Source organism: Carassius auratus, unplaced genomic scaffold, assembly GCF_003368295.1.
Source record: "Carassius auratus strain Wakin unplaced genomic scaffold, ASM336829v1 scaf_tig00214851, whole genome shotgun sequence".
In the NCBI taxonomy this organism is placed as follows: domain Eukaryota; kingdom Metazoa; phylum Chordata; class Actinopteri; order Cypriniformes; family Cyprinidae; genus Carassius; species Carassius auratus.
In genome coordinates, this window is record NW_020527828.1 from 1 (window position 1) to 17598 (window position 17598).

The 17598-nt window shown below is 34.9% G+C and overlaps 2 protein-coding genes across 5 annotated transcripts; both read right to left on the minus strand.

Annotated features, from left to right (window-relative positions):
* Positions 1 to 543: 543 nt before the first annotated feature.
* Positions 544 to 4179, minus strand: LOC113093043 (interleukin-11-like). Its single transcript, XM_026258872.1, has 5 exons — positions 4108 to 4179; positions 1788 to 1954; positions 1602 to 1682; positions 1230 to 1388; positions 544 to 895 (listed from the first exon to the last, which is right to left on the minus strand). The coding sequence occupies exons 1-5, from the start codon at positions 4112 to 4114 to the stop codon at positions 737 to 739; spliced, it is 573 nt and encodes a 190-aa protein (XP_026114657.1). The 5' UTR covers positions 4115 to 4179; the 3' UTR covers positions 544 to 736.
* A 4046-nt stretch (positions 4180 to 8225) lies between these two features.
* Positions 8226 to 16123, minus strand: si:ch211-171h4.5 (sialoadhesin). Of its 4 annotated transcripts, none has more exons than XR_003287693.1 (10): positions 16054 to 16110; positions 15728 to 15777; positions 15232 to 15618; positions 14181 to 14341; positions 13955 to 14102; positions 12272 to 12528; positions 10182 to 10275; positions 9965 to 9983; positions 9503 to 9580; positions 8226 to 8761 (listed from the first exon to the last, which is right to left on the minus strand). XR_003287693.1 is itself a non-coding variant. In XM_026258877.1 (10 exons), exons 2-10 carry the CDS (start codon positions 15771 to 15773, stop codon positions 8696 to 8698), a joined length of 1239 nt encoding a protein of 412 aa, XP_026114662.1. In that variant the 5' UTR covers positions 15774 to 15777; positions 16054 to 16123; the 3' UTR covers positions 8226 to 8695. The 4 variants fall into 4 exon arrangements, 3 of the variants coding, with proteins under 3 accessions (XP_026114662.1, XP_026114663.1, XP_026114661.1); XM_026258877.1 differs by having other exon boundaries at positions 12259 to 12528; positions 15232 to 15588; positions 16054 to 16123; XM_026258878.1 differs by having other exon boundaries at positions 12259 to 12528; positions 15232 to 15588; positions 15728 to 15774; positions 16054 to 16109.
* Positions 16124 to 17598: the final 1475 nt, after the last annotated feature.

The window sequence follows — 17598 nt, forward strand, 5'->3', positions numbered from 1 at the left end:
TGTAAGTTATCTCTTCAGAATTATTCTGAAACTGATATTTCAAGGTAAAAAAAAAAAGTATACAGTTGCTTTAACCACCATGCTGTTTAAGTGGCAACTGTATCTAAAGTCTAACCTTAACCTTAAAATTTGAATGGAAGATAGTTATGTTGTACAACAGGAATGTTGATTCAACTGAATGTTGATGCATTTAATTATACAGTGTACACACACACACACACACACACCACACACACACATATAACATATATACATATATATATATATATATATATATAATATACATATATATATTATATATATATATTTATATGTACACTGTATAATATCATATTAATCATATTGATAACCACAGTAATTGGCTTCTAAGCGCCACCTAATGGTCCTTATAAGCAACTGCCTGCAGCTGATTTTTGCATACAAATTCCCTTATTGAAATGGAACACTTAATATTTTATATATTATGTATCTTAGATCCTAAGTGCTACTTCTCTCATTTACTATAAAATCACTGTAAACAAAGAACTGTAAACAAAGAACTGCTCAATAAATATTAAATACATTAAGAATAAAATTAAAATAACAACATACATAAGAAATGTTAATCGGAGAACACTGTCAAAATGGAGAATGACTTACAAAGGCTGGAACATTCATTCCAGCTTGTCAAACATTAAGGCAAGACAGGCATCATGGAGATGAGATGAGTGCTACTGGTGTCATATGATGCTGTTGATCACTGTTGTCTGTGTTTCAGGACTCTCAGTGCTCTAATGTACCAGTTGCAAAAGAAATACAGTTTGTCAAGGATCTCCACATTGGCCTGGTACAAGTTCCAGGCTGTGTTCAAAGGCGACAGGGAAGGGTAAACCAGTTCAGATGGTGCCGTCCCAATCTGTAAGAAAGTTTAGAAGATTTCTGTTTAACAAATTCTTACCTTTTTTCCCTTTAATTAAAAAAAATATATATATTAAAGAGATAAATTTTTTTTTCATACCTCATATTTTTTTTTACCAAAATTTTTATATATATTTTTAATCAATACATATATACTGTATACTGTACTTGTTTTTTTTTTTTTTTTTTGCATTTACCAAAAATATATTTAAAAAAAAAAATTTACTTTCATGCTATTTGAAGTACATTTTATGTTTTGGCATTTGAATGTTTAAATAACTTTTTAAATATCGTTTGATTTCCTCCTGTAGGTGTGTTGAATGGTTCTTAACCTGTTTGAGTGCCAATTGGGTGATGATTTGGATGCGATCATCAAGTTTGTTTGTCTGAAGATAATCAAGCCCCATTTCTTCTTGGTTTTGATGGATCCAGTCAAGATGGAACTTGAAGGATTTGATACCAGAGTACAGCTGTCCTAATGTACTGCTCACCTGTGGGTCAGACGGAGTCAGATGTTACACACAAATCATATCTATCTATCTATCTATCTATCTATCTATCTATCTATCTATCTATCTATCTATCTATCTATCTATCTATCTTTAAAAAAGGGATGTGAAAGGATGTGTGTTCTAACTGTCTGTCTGTCTGTCTTTCATAGACATGGAGAAAAAAAAAAACAGGCATATATGTGGATGTTCTACCTCGAGTGATTTCAGGTCTTCTGTTCTGTAGTTCAGCAAGGGTAGAGATGTGAGTGATTGTTCAAAGTCTGTCATCTCATTCTGTATAGAACAAACAATAAGCTTATTGAGCAAAAATATATTTTATTCTGACATTTAATCCTAAAATGTATTAGAAAAGCATTTACTTAAAGAACTGGTACTTACCCTATCCCTTTCTTGAGATACTAATTTCAGCAGCACGCTCATGTCTTGATACAGCATCTGCAGACCCTGTTTTCCTTGTGGTATATTAGTGGAATGGGCTGTGACGAAGGTGAAGAGCTCAGCACAAGTCATCAAGACGATGAGGGGAAAGGTGGAGTCAGGTGACACTGTCAGCATAAATAAAATAAAAAAATCAGGATTTCTTATTAATGTCATTTGAACAAGCTGCTCTGAGTCAGAAGTGATTCTGTGTAAGTTCCCAGACAGCTGTTTTTACTCCATAAAAACAGAGAGTTCTTCCTTGGTTTGTAATGGTTACACCTGATGGGATGACTTGGAGAAGAGAAAAATTCATCCCAACAGTTTCTAATGTATGACATGCATTTGTATCAGTTCCTGGGATTGTGATCAACTTCCCATTGACTGGACAAAATTAAGAGAGGACCTGTTTGGAGGTACGGCTGTGAGTCAGCATTTTTTTTCCGGATATAATGTTTATTGTGCATGATGACATGCCTAAAGCTTTTAACCCTTGTTAAGCCTGAGCTCATGAAACAAGATCCTAAAATCTCACCAAACCTGTAAAAACTGGTGGAAAATGAATCGCAACATTCAGGAATTTTCCAGTTCTGAGTTCTTTCAAGAATCTGTTTCCCTTAAACTCACATTTTAATGAATGAGACATGCATCCTCTTCTTATGACTAAGACCTTACTTATTTTTCAATTAAATATCCTAAAATGTTCAGTGTCAACCTGTTTTTTCCAGAATTACCTCTCTGATTAAAATCCACAGCAAGAATATATACACATTTACATAATTCTTTGAGGAGCATTTAATACATTTCATGAAAATGTATATAATAGGCCTAATGTAGTTCTTTTACCCACTAATAATTGGCCCCGTTTGATGTATGTGCCAGTCTTTAGTCACAGCAAACTCAAATGAGCCTTGACTGAAGTCTGTGTGAAGATTGTAGGCCTTCAAATACATGCAGCAGATGTGTGATAACAATGTGATTTAACAGTTTGATAAGCATTCAAAGGAAATGAATGCCTATTTACGCAATTAGCATCCTTTAAAATCTTTTTTACATGGAGAAATTGTTCATGTCAATGATAACCATTGCGTGCAACCCCTGCAGATTTGATGGCATGCTGGTGATCCCCATCAAAAAACCGTGGTAGGCATGCAAAGATCACATTGACTCAGTCAGCCTTGCGACCAGTTGTTGATTCACTTGCAGACATCATCTGTCTAAACTTTTTAGACTGATAGCACAATAAAAAAAGCTTTAGCTTTATTCTGTTGGAGTGTTCAGTAAAATGAGCTTATTGATGATGCACTAATTCAATATGTGTGCATATTTTAAAAGTGGAAGTTATCATGCAAAAGCAGTGTAAGAATGTTTAAAGACTGAGGTTACAACTGATCCTGCAGCGGCTTTACAAAACCCTGAAATCTTGACCATAAATCAGTATTATTTTAATATTACCCATTTAATACTTTAGTATATATTTTAATATCTGAATAACCTTTTTTTTTCAGGTTTTCGCTTTAATTTTAGTTTTGATTTCCATTTCAGTTTTGGTAATTTTAAGTTAAATGTAAGTTATATATATATATATATATATATATATATAATATACTATATATACTATATATATATAGTTTGAGGCAACCATTTCTTATTTTCCTTTGTTTAGTCAACAAATTTAGTCTTGAATTATATCATATTGCATCATATTTAATAAAATTAAATAAACTAGCTGATTTAAATGAGTAGTAAATGAGTCTTAGTAGGTTAAAAATCTTCAAAGACTTGATTAGGAGAAAATACCCTTGACCCTTGACCTTAATGTGACCTGTTATCAAGAATGCAGAACATGATTTGAAGACCCAACGTAACTAATAATTTAAGCATTGAAAAACCCATATCAGTGGAGAACTAATCGTAATATTAAGTGTCATGGTGGTTACAACCCTGACTATCATAATGATAATGAATTAAAATAACTTCTTAAAAGTGTTTAACACAATATGCTTTACATTTTTAAATATTGCATTTGTCATTTAAATGACACAGCACCCATCACTTACATCAACTGAAATTAGACTGAGGTTGACAAGCCAAGCTGCTTAACTAGATTGAGTGGTTATTTGGTACCTACTCTGAAAAGACATTTCATTCAGAATTTATTGATAGCTAAAACACCCACACACCATAGACCCACCCCTACAATTTCCATGTTTGCCCTCACTTAAACACATTCCCATCCATGTGCTGTAAAGTTAATGTAAAGAAAGATAAAATTACTTACATTTCATGGTAATCCCAAACCACGAGTAGTAAACACAGTGTACAAACTTTGTGCTATCACTCTACTAACATTAGACTAGTGAAAGGGTTCTCCTTTATAGTATGGGCCATGACACACAACTGTGAGTCACTCACATTCAGGGAAAAAAAAAAAAATAGTAGACCTACACACCCCCTCACTAAACATATCTTTTTTTTTTTCTGAAGAACTCGAGAGTTTTTGTTAATTCTGCCAACTCGATTCCTCCAGCCCCTTATGTTTCTAATTTTAATTTCTATTTTAGTGTATTTTGTGTGCCACATAAACCACCTTATATTAAGCATCTCTGGTAATGTATGTAAAAGACTCTACATCCAGAAGATGACGTTTTTTTCTTTTTATTTATCTCATAATCTGATACTTACTACTTTGTTTCCATGATTAGACAGGTTATCTTTCATATGCATGAGATATAAACACAGACAAGACTACAGTCATATCAAATTACAGTTTGCCATAGGGAAATGCCACAGAGATGAGATGCTTTAAAACAATTTGTTTAGACAAATTAGGTGCAATTCACGACAGAACACAGACATAATATACTCACAAACTAATCTAGGAGATCTGAATCCCCCCTACCTATGTCTACCCACTTGGCCTATGTCTACACACTTGGCCTCCTCTGACACATCACGCTGTTATTTCCACTCAGACATCCAGTATACACAAGAGGCCTCATGCCTGAATCTATATGTGCATTCATTCCTCATCGTTCTTTCATTTTCTCCACCACCCACTCATTCTTATGTCTTCCTTTTTTGTTTGGCCCATGACTGTGAGGAAAAGAGAGACTGGTATGATAAGAGAAATGACAAGGTCATATCCTGTACCTCTTCAGGAAGTGGTCAGAGTAGCCTAGAATCTTGTGGTCTGGTATCGTCTACTTAGTATGCAGTGATAGATTACGCATAGGGCTTTTCAAACTTGAAATAGCTATTCCTGCTGGGTCATTATTAGTCTTGCGTAGCCATACCTTCAGACTGACGGCTAAGGGTTTGGAATCCATTTCAGCTTTCATTGGCCTAGGCCCATCCATGAGGCCGTTTGACCGACATGTCAACCAATCACAGTTTGTTTCATTCAGCGTCAGGTTTCGGGGCGTGGAAATGTCGCCACAATAACAGACCGGTGTGTAAAACTCTCGGATGTATTTTAAAGATTCTATGCTGCGAACTTTAAATATTTCACATACTTTTGAAAACCCAACTTTTAGTTGATCCTGATATGTGCTCATCGTCACAGTTGATTCTTCTTTCATGAGGGTGAGTCTTGAATTCAACCTTTTGGAAGGCCAAACTAAGTAGTTTCACTTTCACAACAAAACACACAGCATCTCCACAACATGGCGGCGGCGGCAACAGCAATACTACAGTGAGAATAAAAGTTACACTTTTTATTAAAGTTACACTTATAGTTACGCATGAACATTTGGGCGGAGTTAAGCAATACATGCCACACAGTGATGTAGAAGTGTGGGGGTGTGTTTAAACGAGGTGTTTTTAGGAGGGCGTGGAGAAGCCTCAACTTTTAGAATATCCTTTTGAATTTAAGTCTTTGCAACTTTGCAAGAGCACACTCCAAAGAGAAAGGAAAAATTGAAATCGCATTATATGACCCCTTTAATATGAGGGTTTAGAACGATGATAACTCTTGGTTTAGTGTGAAAGCCCTATATGTATAAATATCCATTATTAGTATTTTCACAGCCCTTTGTTTTTTTTTTGTTTTTTTTTAATCTATCTATTTATTTATTTAGTAATGTTGTGTGATGTCATTGTAAAAGTGATTCATTTCCAGTGAAAGGGACATGTCCAATAATGGATAATTGTGATAAAATAGTATTGGATTTGGTTGATCCCATGATGATGATATCATCTTCTCAGATGCAACAGGTGGATGGAGAACACACCTTAGTACCCTTCCCAAAAAGAAAGTGGGAAAAATGTTACTCACCACAGAAAATTTGAATCTTTTGCTGGAGTCATGCACCTCATTGAACGTTTAGAAGTGCATGCTTTGTCCAGGCGAACCATTCTTCTGCTTCGGAAGTTGCATCATATTCATTGACACAGCAGTCTTTTCATAGCACTGGGGCGGGGAGGTGGATTGTTAATGCTCTGTAGGCAGAAGTTCATTGTTTCATATTGAGATGCGTTTACACCAGAAGGCAAGCTATTTTTAGTCCAAGTGGGTGGATCCTTTGAGATGTTAAAATTCCTAAAAGTATTGCATGATCAAGCTGAAACAACATCCTTTCCTTTGTTAATGAACCCCTTAACTGTCACTCACGTTTTTGAAGATAGACTTGAATGTGCATGATGCAAACCTAAATTTTTTTATAATTTATGATTGAAAAAGTTTTGTAACATGATATTGATGTACCATTTACATGGTAATGCAATGTCTGATTTTAAAATGGGTTTTAAAGGATCACTTGATATATAATTTCTGATGATTTCTAAAATGTGATAGAGAAAAAGGAAACAAGGACGTCTTTCTTTTTTTAAACAAAGGTCAAAACACCTGTTATAATGTAGATTTTTGAGGTTGCACTCTTGTCATAAATTAATCTATTACGTTTCCTAAATAATAATAAAAAAAATTGGTAAAATATATATTTGGGAGTCTTAGACCTTTCCAACGATATATAGTTTGTCAAGATTAGATTAGATTTGATTGTAATATAATGAAGTAAAGTAGGCGTCCCGTATTCAGGACGGGGTGACAATTAAAGTGTTAATGAACTTGATGCCATCTGATAAACTCCCCACTCTTATATATATATATATATATATATATATATATATATATATATATATATATATATATATATATATATATATATATATATATATATATATATATGTGTGTGTGTGTGTGTGTGTGTGTGTGTGTGTGTGTGTGTGTGTGTGTGTGTGTGTGTGTGTCAAAAAAGATGTGTATCAAAAAATAATCCATCATTTGTTTTCTGGATTGAAGCTGATTTTAATGTGTTGATTTACATCACCAGAATGTTGTTTCACTTGAAGATAAAATGATATTTTAATTAAATCATATAATGTATTATATTTTCAATGTATTCAATTTCAATGTATTATATTTTTGGTCACTATAGGATACTGTTACAACCATAAATATTTTTTGTTTTTTGTCTTTGTCTCTGTTTTGTTCTATTCTTTTGAACAAGGAAATATTATACGCAGGTAAAAGCATATCATTCCTACCAGGATGTGTTTCTTAGGCACTGAGCCAGGAGGAAGGTTTAAAATTACAGTCCAAAAAGTCCTAAATCTGTGAATGAAGGGGAATCCCAAAACAATTGCAAGGCGGTGGATTTCATAACTCGTTACTGACCCTAATCTCTTTTGTGGCCTACAATTGTAATGTTTAGCAAAACTACATTATTTCCAGTTGAGCAAAGTGAAATTGCGAAAACAGTGAATGACCGAAATGTCCAGCTACTACTTCTAATATTTTGAGTGATGTAGCCCAACATGCCCGGACAGGTAAGTTTTAGTCATTGCAGTCTACTATGACAGCATGTCTCACTATGGCTTCACAGAGACGGAATTGCTCTCTCACACACATTTTTCAAACATGATCCAAGCATCTGTCATCATCAGTGAGTCTGAATCAGGCTCTGGTCACCTGTGACAACATCACAGGACTTTTCTCGCAGCGTAAGCGCCATTGTTATTGTTCCATGACCCTTAACCCATTCACTGTTTTGTCTCTACTAAAAGTGTTACACCTCCATTCCTTTATCCCTTTCTAAGAATAAATGTTTGTGGTATAAAAGCTGTGATTCAGAGGTGTCAGCAGTGGCAAAAGTTTGCTATAGTAATCATCTATTTCAAATTATGAGTCCTTCTTCTTGTAGATGGAAATATACAAAGATGACTTCTTAAGTGCAATTCCCCCATCACTGTGTGTAAAACAAGGACTTTCTTGTGATGCACAAACACTCTGACATCATCACACAGAGGAAGGGAGTGTGACTTACGTTTTCATCACACTTCTGATGCGCTTGGCAATGACTGAACAGAATGTGAATAAGAGAAAGGAGTGACTGAAAGTGAGAGGAAACATCTTTATCTAATTTATCTTTATCTAATAAATTTATGAGTAGATGTCACATATCTTTAACCCATGTAAAATACACAAACATACATGATACACAAATACGAGGGACTCAAATTGTGGTGGTAAAAGAAGAAGATCGATTCTTCTGTACTAAACCAGGAAATTTTGTAACAATTTCAATGTCTACACACACACACACACACACACACACACACACACACATTTCACAATACATGAAACATCACTCAAAATATTTCCCAATATTGTTATTTTACTGTTATTTTGATCAAATAAATGCACCATTAGCACGAGACTTCTTTCCAATGTGTGTGTATACAGTATATATCAAAAATGGCTATGGAAAATGGCTGGAGACATGTAGGCCTCAGGAGAGATTGGAACCTGCATCTTCAACCTAAGCACCACATTATTGAGTATTTAGCTAGCTTCTAGGCCACAACTCCTACTTGGGATGAGGTTTACCAAGGTTTCTGTTTTCATAGTCGTCTTCACTTCTGCTGGCTCTTGTCTGCAGCAAAGAGGATACATTATATACACACATCACTCATTATAAAACACTTATACATTTGAAAAATATGCATTACAAATGCAAATATGCACACACACACACACACACACACACACATAATAAACTCAATGTATTTTGATAAGAAAAATGTATTTTTGATAAGAATATTTTTTTTACATATTTGAGGACAAAGGTTAAAATAACATCAGGATATGACAAATGATGACATTTTGGCATTGTGTCATCACAATTCGTATGAAATCAGGACAAATTTCCCCCCTCTATCTTGCAAGCACACACTCCAATGCGAATGTTTTCTTGCACATGCATCACGTCAGCAGAGAATAGTGATCAGCCTATCAGAGTTTAATATGCTTGCACAACTCTAGTTTTCTGAGAAATAATTATTATCTACTTCCTGTCTCAGGAAATTGATTACCAGTCAGCCAGTTGATTTAACGGTTGATCGAATTATGTCATGAAAAAAGCCCCATAGTGTCTAAATACAACTTACATGGAATATAACTGCTGTTTTTCAGAGAAATAAGAAGTTCAACTGTGTTCAATGCATCTTTCAAAGTACACTTGCATGCCAAGTTCAAATAGAAGTGTTCTTTTTCTGTGTGTAGTTTTAAAAAAAAAAAATCAACCTTTAAAATACTAAACTTTTGGAAAGGTATTTCTGCATATAGACTTAATATGTAATATGAACAGACTAAAAACATATATGAGAACACTGACCTGTATTACATTGTACACTGTGTCACTGGTCCCGTGGAGGGTGGCGTAAGTCATGGGTCCTCGCAAACTTTCAGACGCCTAACAGTACAAAAGACAAATACAACTGAAAATGACAAATGCTGTATTTGCTTCATGTCATCTTTTATATAAAAAACCCTGCAAACCCTAGTTTGTGTCTACGAATTTACTTGAAAGCAAAGTTTGTGCTATGATATTCTGTTTTAGTCAGGACCTCTTGAGTCAAAGACCATAGACAAACCTTTAACTTCACCTTTATTGGCATGCTTGCAAAGTTAGATTTGGCAGTATGGCTCTGTTCTAAATTCCCTTTCCTTTTTATAAACTCCATGAAAGCTAAGACAAGCGAAAGCAGAGCGTGACTATGAGGCCTGTCTGAACTAACACAGAATGCTTGATTTATCTTTTATCTGCTTAATTGATTTATGCTGATGTCATACTTACTTCAAGTCTGTTTAACAGGCTGAAAAAAAAGAAGAACAAAATTATAATTATAATAGGCATATATATTAAGTAGCAATTAAAACGTTTTGTTTGAAGGAAATAAACGTCTGTACATCGCAGCTGATCTTCTTACACTGAATTATGTATAAAAACAGGCTGAACTTCACAATATGAATTGCAAACATCTTGTTTTTTGTAAACACTTCACAAAACCCACCTTTTGTATTTAACCAAACCCACTGCAGTAATAAGAATTAGGAAAAGAGTCAGAAGTCCACATATAGTGTACAATGCAATGGAGCACTGGCAACCTAAATCAGACAAGAAACACAGAAAAAAAAGCTGTAGCTCATTTTATATCACTATATTATGACACATAGACACATATTATTAAATATACTTGCATAGCAGAATACCCAAGAAGATACATAACTCAAGTTCACATCAAACACATTGGTTTCCACAATGCAGTTACAAATGGTCTGAGAATGAACATTCTGAAGCTTAGCAAGTTTACACTAACTAATTGCCCACTGATACTCAAATGAATGTATTTTGTTGTGGTTTTTAAGTAGTTTCTGATTTAATTGCTTGTTTACACCAGGAACTGATGGTATGTCCAGTTACTGCTCCCTATGCAGCCACATCAACACAGCCACCAATTTTTCCAAAGAGTCTGTCAGCATGAATCACTTCCCCATTAGTCAAGCATAGATTAAATCACTGTACTAAAGTGATTATGGATCAATGACACATAAAGATGTCCAAGATGATGAAAAGAAAGCATACGGTAAGCTCCTGGACATGTGAACTAGAAAACAAAAAAGTTTGGATTTAACATCAAGGGGTGAATGCAAACAAACATTTTCTTACCCCTTGAACTGAATAAGCCCAAGTGTTGACACAGTAATCAATATTTTCAGTGGCAACTCACTGGAATTCTTCATTGTTCACATTATGGTTTGACATGTCGTTTCTTCTGTTTGATATTGAGTGAAGTTTTTTACAGCTATTTCTTACTATTGAAAAGCAGTTAACTGAAGCTGCTATCTCTATATATACAGAGAGAAGACAGAAGACATGCTACAATCTTTGCAAGGACTTAAATGAATTGTCATGAATAATTTTTTACAGCTTGAACTGGACATCCCATGGCTCGAATGAGAAAGAGATTACATACTATGTTAAGTATATTAAATTATTACTTGAGATTGCTCAGTTTTATCCAAGCGGCAACCTCCCGCTCTCTCTCATGAAGCCAACATGGAAGTGACTTAAACTGTAATTCATCGACTGGCCACTAGAGGCTGGCTGCAAAAGGGATTCAATCCCATAGACTCCCCATATTAAAATGCACAAATTTACAGCATAAAAAAGTTTTCAAGCAAAGAATGTATAAAAACATGGACGTAGAATCCTGAAGAGCATTTTTGAAGCCAAAAGTAGGCAGAGCAGGCCATTGCCATTTTGGCAGCGTGTCACCCCTGGATAATCAAAATTGGGCAAAAAGGCGGGAGCTGGTTGCTGAAACCACACCCACCTAGTTTGACCCCAGTGACAGCAGTGGCAATCCACTTTAAAGCTAAATATAATTTAAACAGATGAGTTATAAAAAATTCACCCCCCTCAAGGCTGTCATGAAGGGCAAAATCAGACCAAAACCACTTTTTGCACCAGGCTGTAAACATGTTTTTTTTTCTGCTGTATTTTTTGGGCATTTTAACATGCAAGTCTATGGGATTAACTCCCTTTTGCAGCCAGCCTCCAGCGCCCAGTCGATGAATTGCAGTTTTAGTCACTGTTTAGGCTTTACGAGAGAGTGGGAGGTTGCAGCTTGGTTTAAAGCCTGGTTCATAAAAAATATTTTGGTCTATATAGCTAATATTTCCCTTCATGACAACCGTGAGGAGGGTAAATCTTTTTTATGACACGTCCATTTGAAATTATATTTAGCCTGGGTGTGGCCACTTGAGTGACAGGTGGAATGCCACTGCTGACACTGCTGTCGAGCTAGTTGGGCGTGGCTTCAGCAACCAGCTCCCGCCCATTTTCAATTATCCGGGAGTGACGCGTGATGACGTGTTGCCAAGATGGTGATGGACACTCCACCCACTTTGCACTTCAAAAATGCTCTTCCAAAAACTACGGGTGACATCTCGGACACTACGTCCATGTTTTTATACAGTCCATACTATTGTTTTATCACTCTATGCTACTACTCACTGGAAAAAGTTAAAAAAGAGCTAGCTTCAAAGAAGTGTAAGGCAAGTATATGCAAACAGAAAGATATTTACTATTTATGCCCACAGCGACAGGTCTTGATCGGTCGGTCCCGTGGATGTTGTAGACCCTACAGACATACAGACCCTGAACGGTACTTTTGGCTATCAATGTTAGAGTCTGTCCTTGATTCTGTAACTCTAGCTTTCCAGATCCACTGTCTTTGTACCACTCATAGCGCTGAACTGCAGGGTTGGCATCACTATGACAGCTCAGCACCACCATACTGCCTTCAGACACTGGATCCGATGGACTGACCAGGGCTATGGTGTTTCTGGGAGCATCTGAAAGAGAAGTTTGACCAGTTTTCTTTAATGGTACATAAAACGTGCTCATATAATTAAAATATATTTTTGATTACAAACCCAATTCAAAAAAAGTGGGAACACTGTACAAATTGTGAGTAAAAAAGGAATGGAATAATTGACAAATCTCCTAAACTTAGATTTTATTCACAATAGAATATAGATAACATATTAAATGTTGAAAGTGAGAATTTTGAAGTGTCATGCCAAATAATTGGCTCATTTTGGATTTCATGAGAGCTATAAATTCCCAAAAAAGTTGGGACAGGTAGCAATAAGAGGCCAGAAAAGTTAAATGTGCATATAAGGAACAGCTGGAGGACCAATTTGCATTTTATTAGGTCAATTGGCAACATGATTGGGTATAAAAAGAGCCTCTCAGAGTGGCAGTGTATCTCAGAAGTCAAGATGGGCAGAGGATCACCAAATCCCCCAATGCTGCAGTGAAAAATAGTGGAGCAATATCATAAAGGAGTTTCTCAGAGAAAAATTGCAAAGAGTTTGAAGTTATCATCATCTACAGTGCATAATATCATCCAAAAATTCAGAGAATCTGGAACAATCTCTGTGTGTAAGGGTCAAGGCCGGAAAACCATGGATGCCCATGATCTTCGGGCCCTTAGACGGCGCTGCATCACATACAGAAATGCTACTGTAATGGAAATCACAACATTGGCTCAGGAATACTTCTAGAAAACATTGTTGGTGAATACAATCCACCGTACCATTCGCCGTTGCCGGCTAAAACGCCATAGATCAAAAAAGAAGTCATATCTTAACATGATCCAGAAGCACAGGCATTTTCTCTGGGCCAAGGCTCATTTAAAATGGACTGTGGCAAAGTGTAAAACTGTTCTGTGGTCAGATGAATGAAAATTTGAAGTCCTTTTTGGAAAACTGGGATGCCATGTCATCCAGACTAAAGAGGACAAGGACAACCAAAAGTTGTTATCAGTGCTCAGTTCAGAAGCCTGCATCTCTGATGGTATGGGGTTGCATGAGTGCATGTGGCATGGGCAGCTTTCACATCCGGAAAGGCGCCATCAATGCTGAAAGGTATAGCCTATCCAAGATCTAGAACGACATATGCTCCCATCCAGACGTCTTCTCTTTCAGGGAAGATCTTGCATTTTCCATCATGACACTTCCACATCATTGCATTCTGTTTTTGTTCACAATATGTAGTGTCCCAACTTTTTTGGAATCAGGGTTGTAAATTTAACTGAATTAAAATGAATACAAAAAGCTGAAGCTTATTGTATGTACTTTTGGACACCATCATTTGTCAAAATGGTAAAAAACAAAATGCATTTTTGTTTGTGAGTAATCATTACTCATAATAAAATTCATTCAGAAATAAGAGATTTTATGCTTTATGATTGCTTTTTTTGTCTGTTTTACATACACAACACTCTAAGTGTAATGCTGGTTTCAGCTGGTCTTTTGGCGCCCTGATAGTACAAAACAGAGCAGGAGATTTTCAGCTGGTCATTTAGAGGAGTCACATTGAACATCTGAGAGGAGGCCAATAGTGTCTGTCCAAATTCATCCTCCTTAAGAAAAATACAAGGATTGTATTACATTTCAGGAAACAGAACTGTGTCATTTACATTACTCATTCTCCATTTCACCTGTAGGGCTGGTGTGAGCTTTTCTCCTAGCTGTGGGTTCCACTGCAACTGAGGTTGGACTGAGGGACATGAGATCACAGTGGAGCAGGTCAGTGTCAACCTGGTGCCCTCTAGAACTTCCATCACCTGAACATATGGGCTCAAGATAGGCGGGGGAACATCTTATAATTGAGAAGAGAGTAAACACATTAGTGTGTCCAACAGACCCATGCAGCAATAAATAAATGCATTTCCAGTCTTAAAATTTGGGATAAATATTAAATATTTGCTGCAATATATTTTGTCAATATTATATTCTGATATACATATATTCAAAATATCCTACATACACACACACACACACACACACACATATATTATATATATATATATATATATATATATATATATATATATATATATATATATATATATATATATATATATATATATATATACGGTATATATTTTGCATATTGGAACCTGTGACTGAATGATGTTCATGCTGCAGTCTTTTCACACTGACAACTGAGGGAGTCATATGCAATTATTACAAACGTTTCAAACATTCACTTATGGTTCAGAAGGAAACACAGAGCTGGGGGGGGGGGGGATTTCAGAGATCTTCAAAGATCAGGGTCAATTTTACTTATTTACTTTCCTCATAGGAAACATGCAATTATGTCCTGTAGCTTCAGAAGATCAGTACTAAGTGAAAAAAATATATAAATTTAAACAAATAAGTAAAACTGCATCATGTTTGAACCTGAACATCTCTTATGTAAAATTTGCTATTCAAGACAGTACTAAATATGAAATAACATGCATTTTCGATCCCTCTCATTTTGGTAAAATAATTCATATTTTGCATATTCTGCAAGATATTTATTCTTTTGACCACTATATCACAACATACAGTATACATATATATATATATATATATATATATATATATATATATATATATATATATATATATATATATATATATATATATATATATATATATATATATATATATATAAGATTTTTGGCTTTTTTTTTTGTATATTTTGAAAATAAGCATTCCTACCTTTATGGACTGTGATGTTTATTCCTTGCTGAAATGTGTACAAGAGAGTTTCAGGACCCTGAAGTCTGAAGAAAAATGTTTCACTGTATCCATCAGGAAAGCTGTAGAACACAGTGGTGCAATTTTTGTCCGAGATGTTGCCAGTCACATTTCCTTTTAGAAGAGACACTTTCATTTTTGAACTAAGTACGTTTGGCCCCTCTGCGCTTATTTTTTTCCAAATTCCTTCAACAAGATTGTTTAGGGACTGTTTGAATGAGTCGGGGATCTCAAACTGACATGGAATTTGAACACATAAGCCACTTATCGCGTCTATTTTCTTAGGCATCTTAATTTCCCATTTGTTGCTGGCAGCACCTGCATAAATCAAAACACACAGGGCACATTCTACATTCCTTATGCCATCCGAGAAACTCATATATTCAGTATTTGTTAATTGATTACATTTAGCACTAATATTTCAAACCTAACAGATTAACAAAAACAAGTCTCTCACCTCTCAACATCCAGATTATGACAACCAGGACTTTAAGTCCACTCATACTGCTGAGAAATGATCACTTTTAGTTATGTAAACAGATGTTGCTTTGAATGTTATATCCTCTGTTGGCATTGTGTTTGCTAATAATCAGTTGCTATATAACTGCAAAATTATATTTGTACATTTGTATTGATTTTTTTATGTACAGAAAAAGACATGTAGACATGTAGCACACATAGACTGTAGAGTAACACAGAATATAAAAAACGAATTAAATGATTAAATTAATACTAGGCTACTGAATATTTAGTTTATAATCATAAATAACTGTAAACTCTTACCTGATGCGGAGCTGTCAGACGTTCACTTCAAAATTTAACAAATGAAATAAAAGAGGAACACTGGAAATACTGGAGTTTCATCAGTAGTTATGTAAAAAAAGAAATGAAAACTACTGGATTACAAAATGCATTTCTTCTTCTTAAGGTCAAACGTGATTTTTATGTATAATATGGTTGGGAGACTTTTTAAGGCAAGACACCACAAGTGAATATCGTTTAAAAAACTATGAATTTCACCACACTTCTTTGGTTGATTAAGCACAGCACATTTATTTTTGCACATTACATGTTTCCTCAAAAGTTATGTTGAAGTATGAAAATGATCTAATTAGGTATGTGTAAGTTTACATACATTTTTATATAACATAGCCTAAATCTGAACATTGGACATAGGTTCAGTACTATTTTTTCTTTTTATTGATATATTAGATTTATATTGGAGATTTTGTATATAACTTTTTTTTTGTCACGCTATAAATCAGAAAATACTGTCTACAAATCAGGCGAATGATACACAAACAAACCTTCCTGTAAAGAAACATAGAATATAGATAGGAATCAAACTGGAAGTTTTGGTATGTAGGTGCTAATGATATGGAGATATCTGGCTCATTTTGATGGCTTTTAAAGATATTAATTGATTCAAGTAGAATGAAGTATTCTATAGAGCTGTATAATGTACAGTTAAGTATTCACAAGTAAACAGCACATTTTATACACAATGCTTTTCTGCTTATAATCTTGTTGCTGTACTTTTACTTTAACATATCAAATGCATTTTTTGTTTTCTTTTTAAATGTTTTTTGTACCCATATTTACTTCAAATTTAGGTTAAACTGTAAAGACATCGTTTTTTCAAACTAATTTTCAAGCTTCACTGCAATAAAACAATTTCTTTTTTTATTATTATTATTTTATTACTAGTCTTAAGTTAACTTTCAGATTTACGTTATTATTTCTTGAATTTAGCATTGTGAAAATAAATAAATTAAAGACCTTAAACAATATAACTACCATATAGTTATATCTATCTATCTATTATCATCCACATTTTTCTGACTGTCTGACCTCAGATTTTTTTTCCTTTTTTTATTTTCTGTAGTATGTATCTCAGCGTTAGGTGGCAGCACAGACTCTTTTTAAATTAGTTAAAAACATGAAACCACACATACAGTCTAAGGAAACCACTTTCACCAAAAAAACAACTAAACGCCACAATTGTTTTTTAAGTTCCTGATACTAATGGTTCTAATGACATAACAAGTAGATTTTAGTGAATGTTAATAAGTATTAAATATAAACACAAGCAGCATTCAACCAATTACACCAATCAGTATGTATTTGGGGAGTGAAGGCTGGCCCGTGTGCTACTATAGCTCAGACTGCTCAGGAAGTTAATGCTGGTTCTGGTGGAAAGGTGTCAGAATACACAGTGCATCACAGTTTGTTGTGTATGAGGCTGCATAGCCGCAGACCAGTCAGGGTGCCCATGCTGACCCCTGTCCACAGCCGAAAGCACCAACAGTGGGCACGTGAGAATCAGAA

Coding starts and splice junctions, on each gene's coding strand:
- LOC113093043 (XM_026258872.1), bottom strand. Junction 1,389..1,601: donor AAGACCTGAAATCACTCGAG/GTAGAACATCCA, acceptor TCTGACCCACAG/GTGAGCAGTACATTAGGACA. Junction 896..1,229: donor CCCAATTGGCACTCAAACAG/GTTAAGAACCAT, acceptor ACTTTCTTACAG/ATTGGGACGGCACCATCTGA.
- si:ch211-171h4.5 (XM_026258876.1), bottom strand. CDS start 15,773: ATGAGTGGACTTAAAGTCCTGGTTGTCATAATCTGGATGTTGAGAG. Junction 14,103..14,180: donor AGCTCACACCAGCCCTACAG/GTGAAATGGAGA, acceptor ATTTTTCTTAAG/GAGGATGAATTTGGACAGAC. Junction 8,762..9,502: donor CAGTGTACAATGTAATACAG/GTCAGTGTTCTC, acceptor TCTTTGCTGCAG/ACAAGAGCCAGCAGAAGTGA.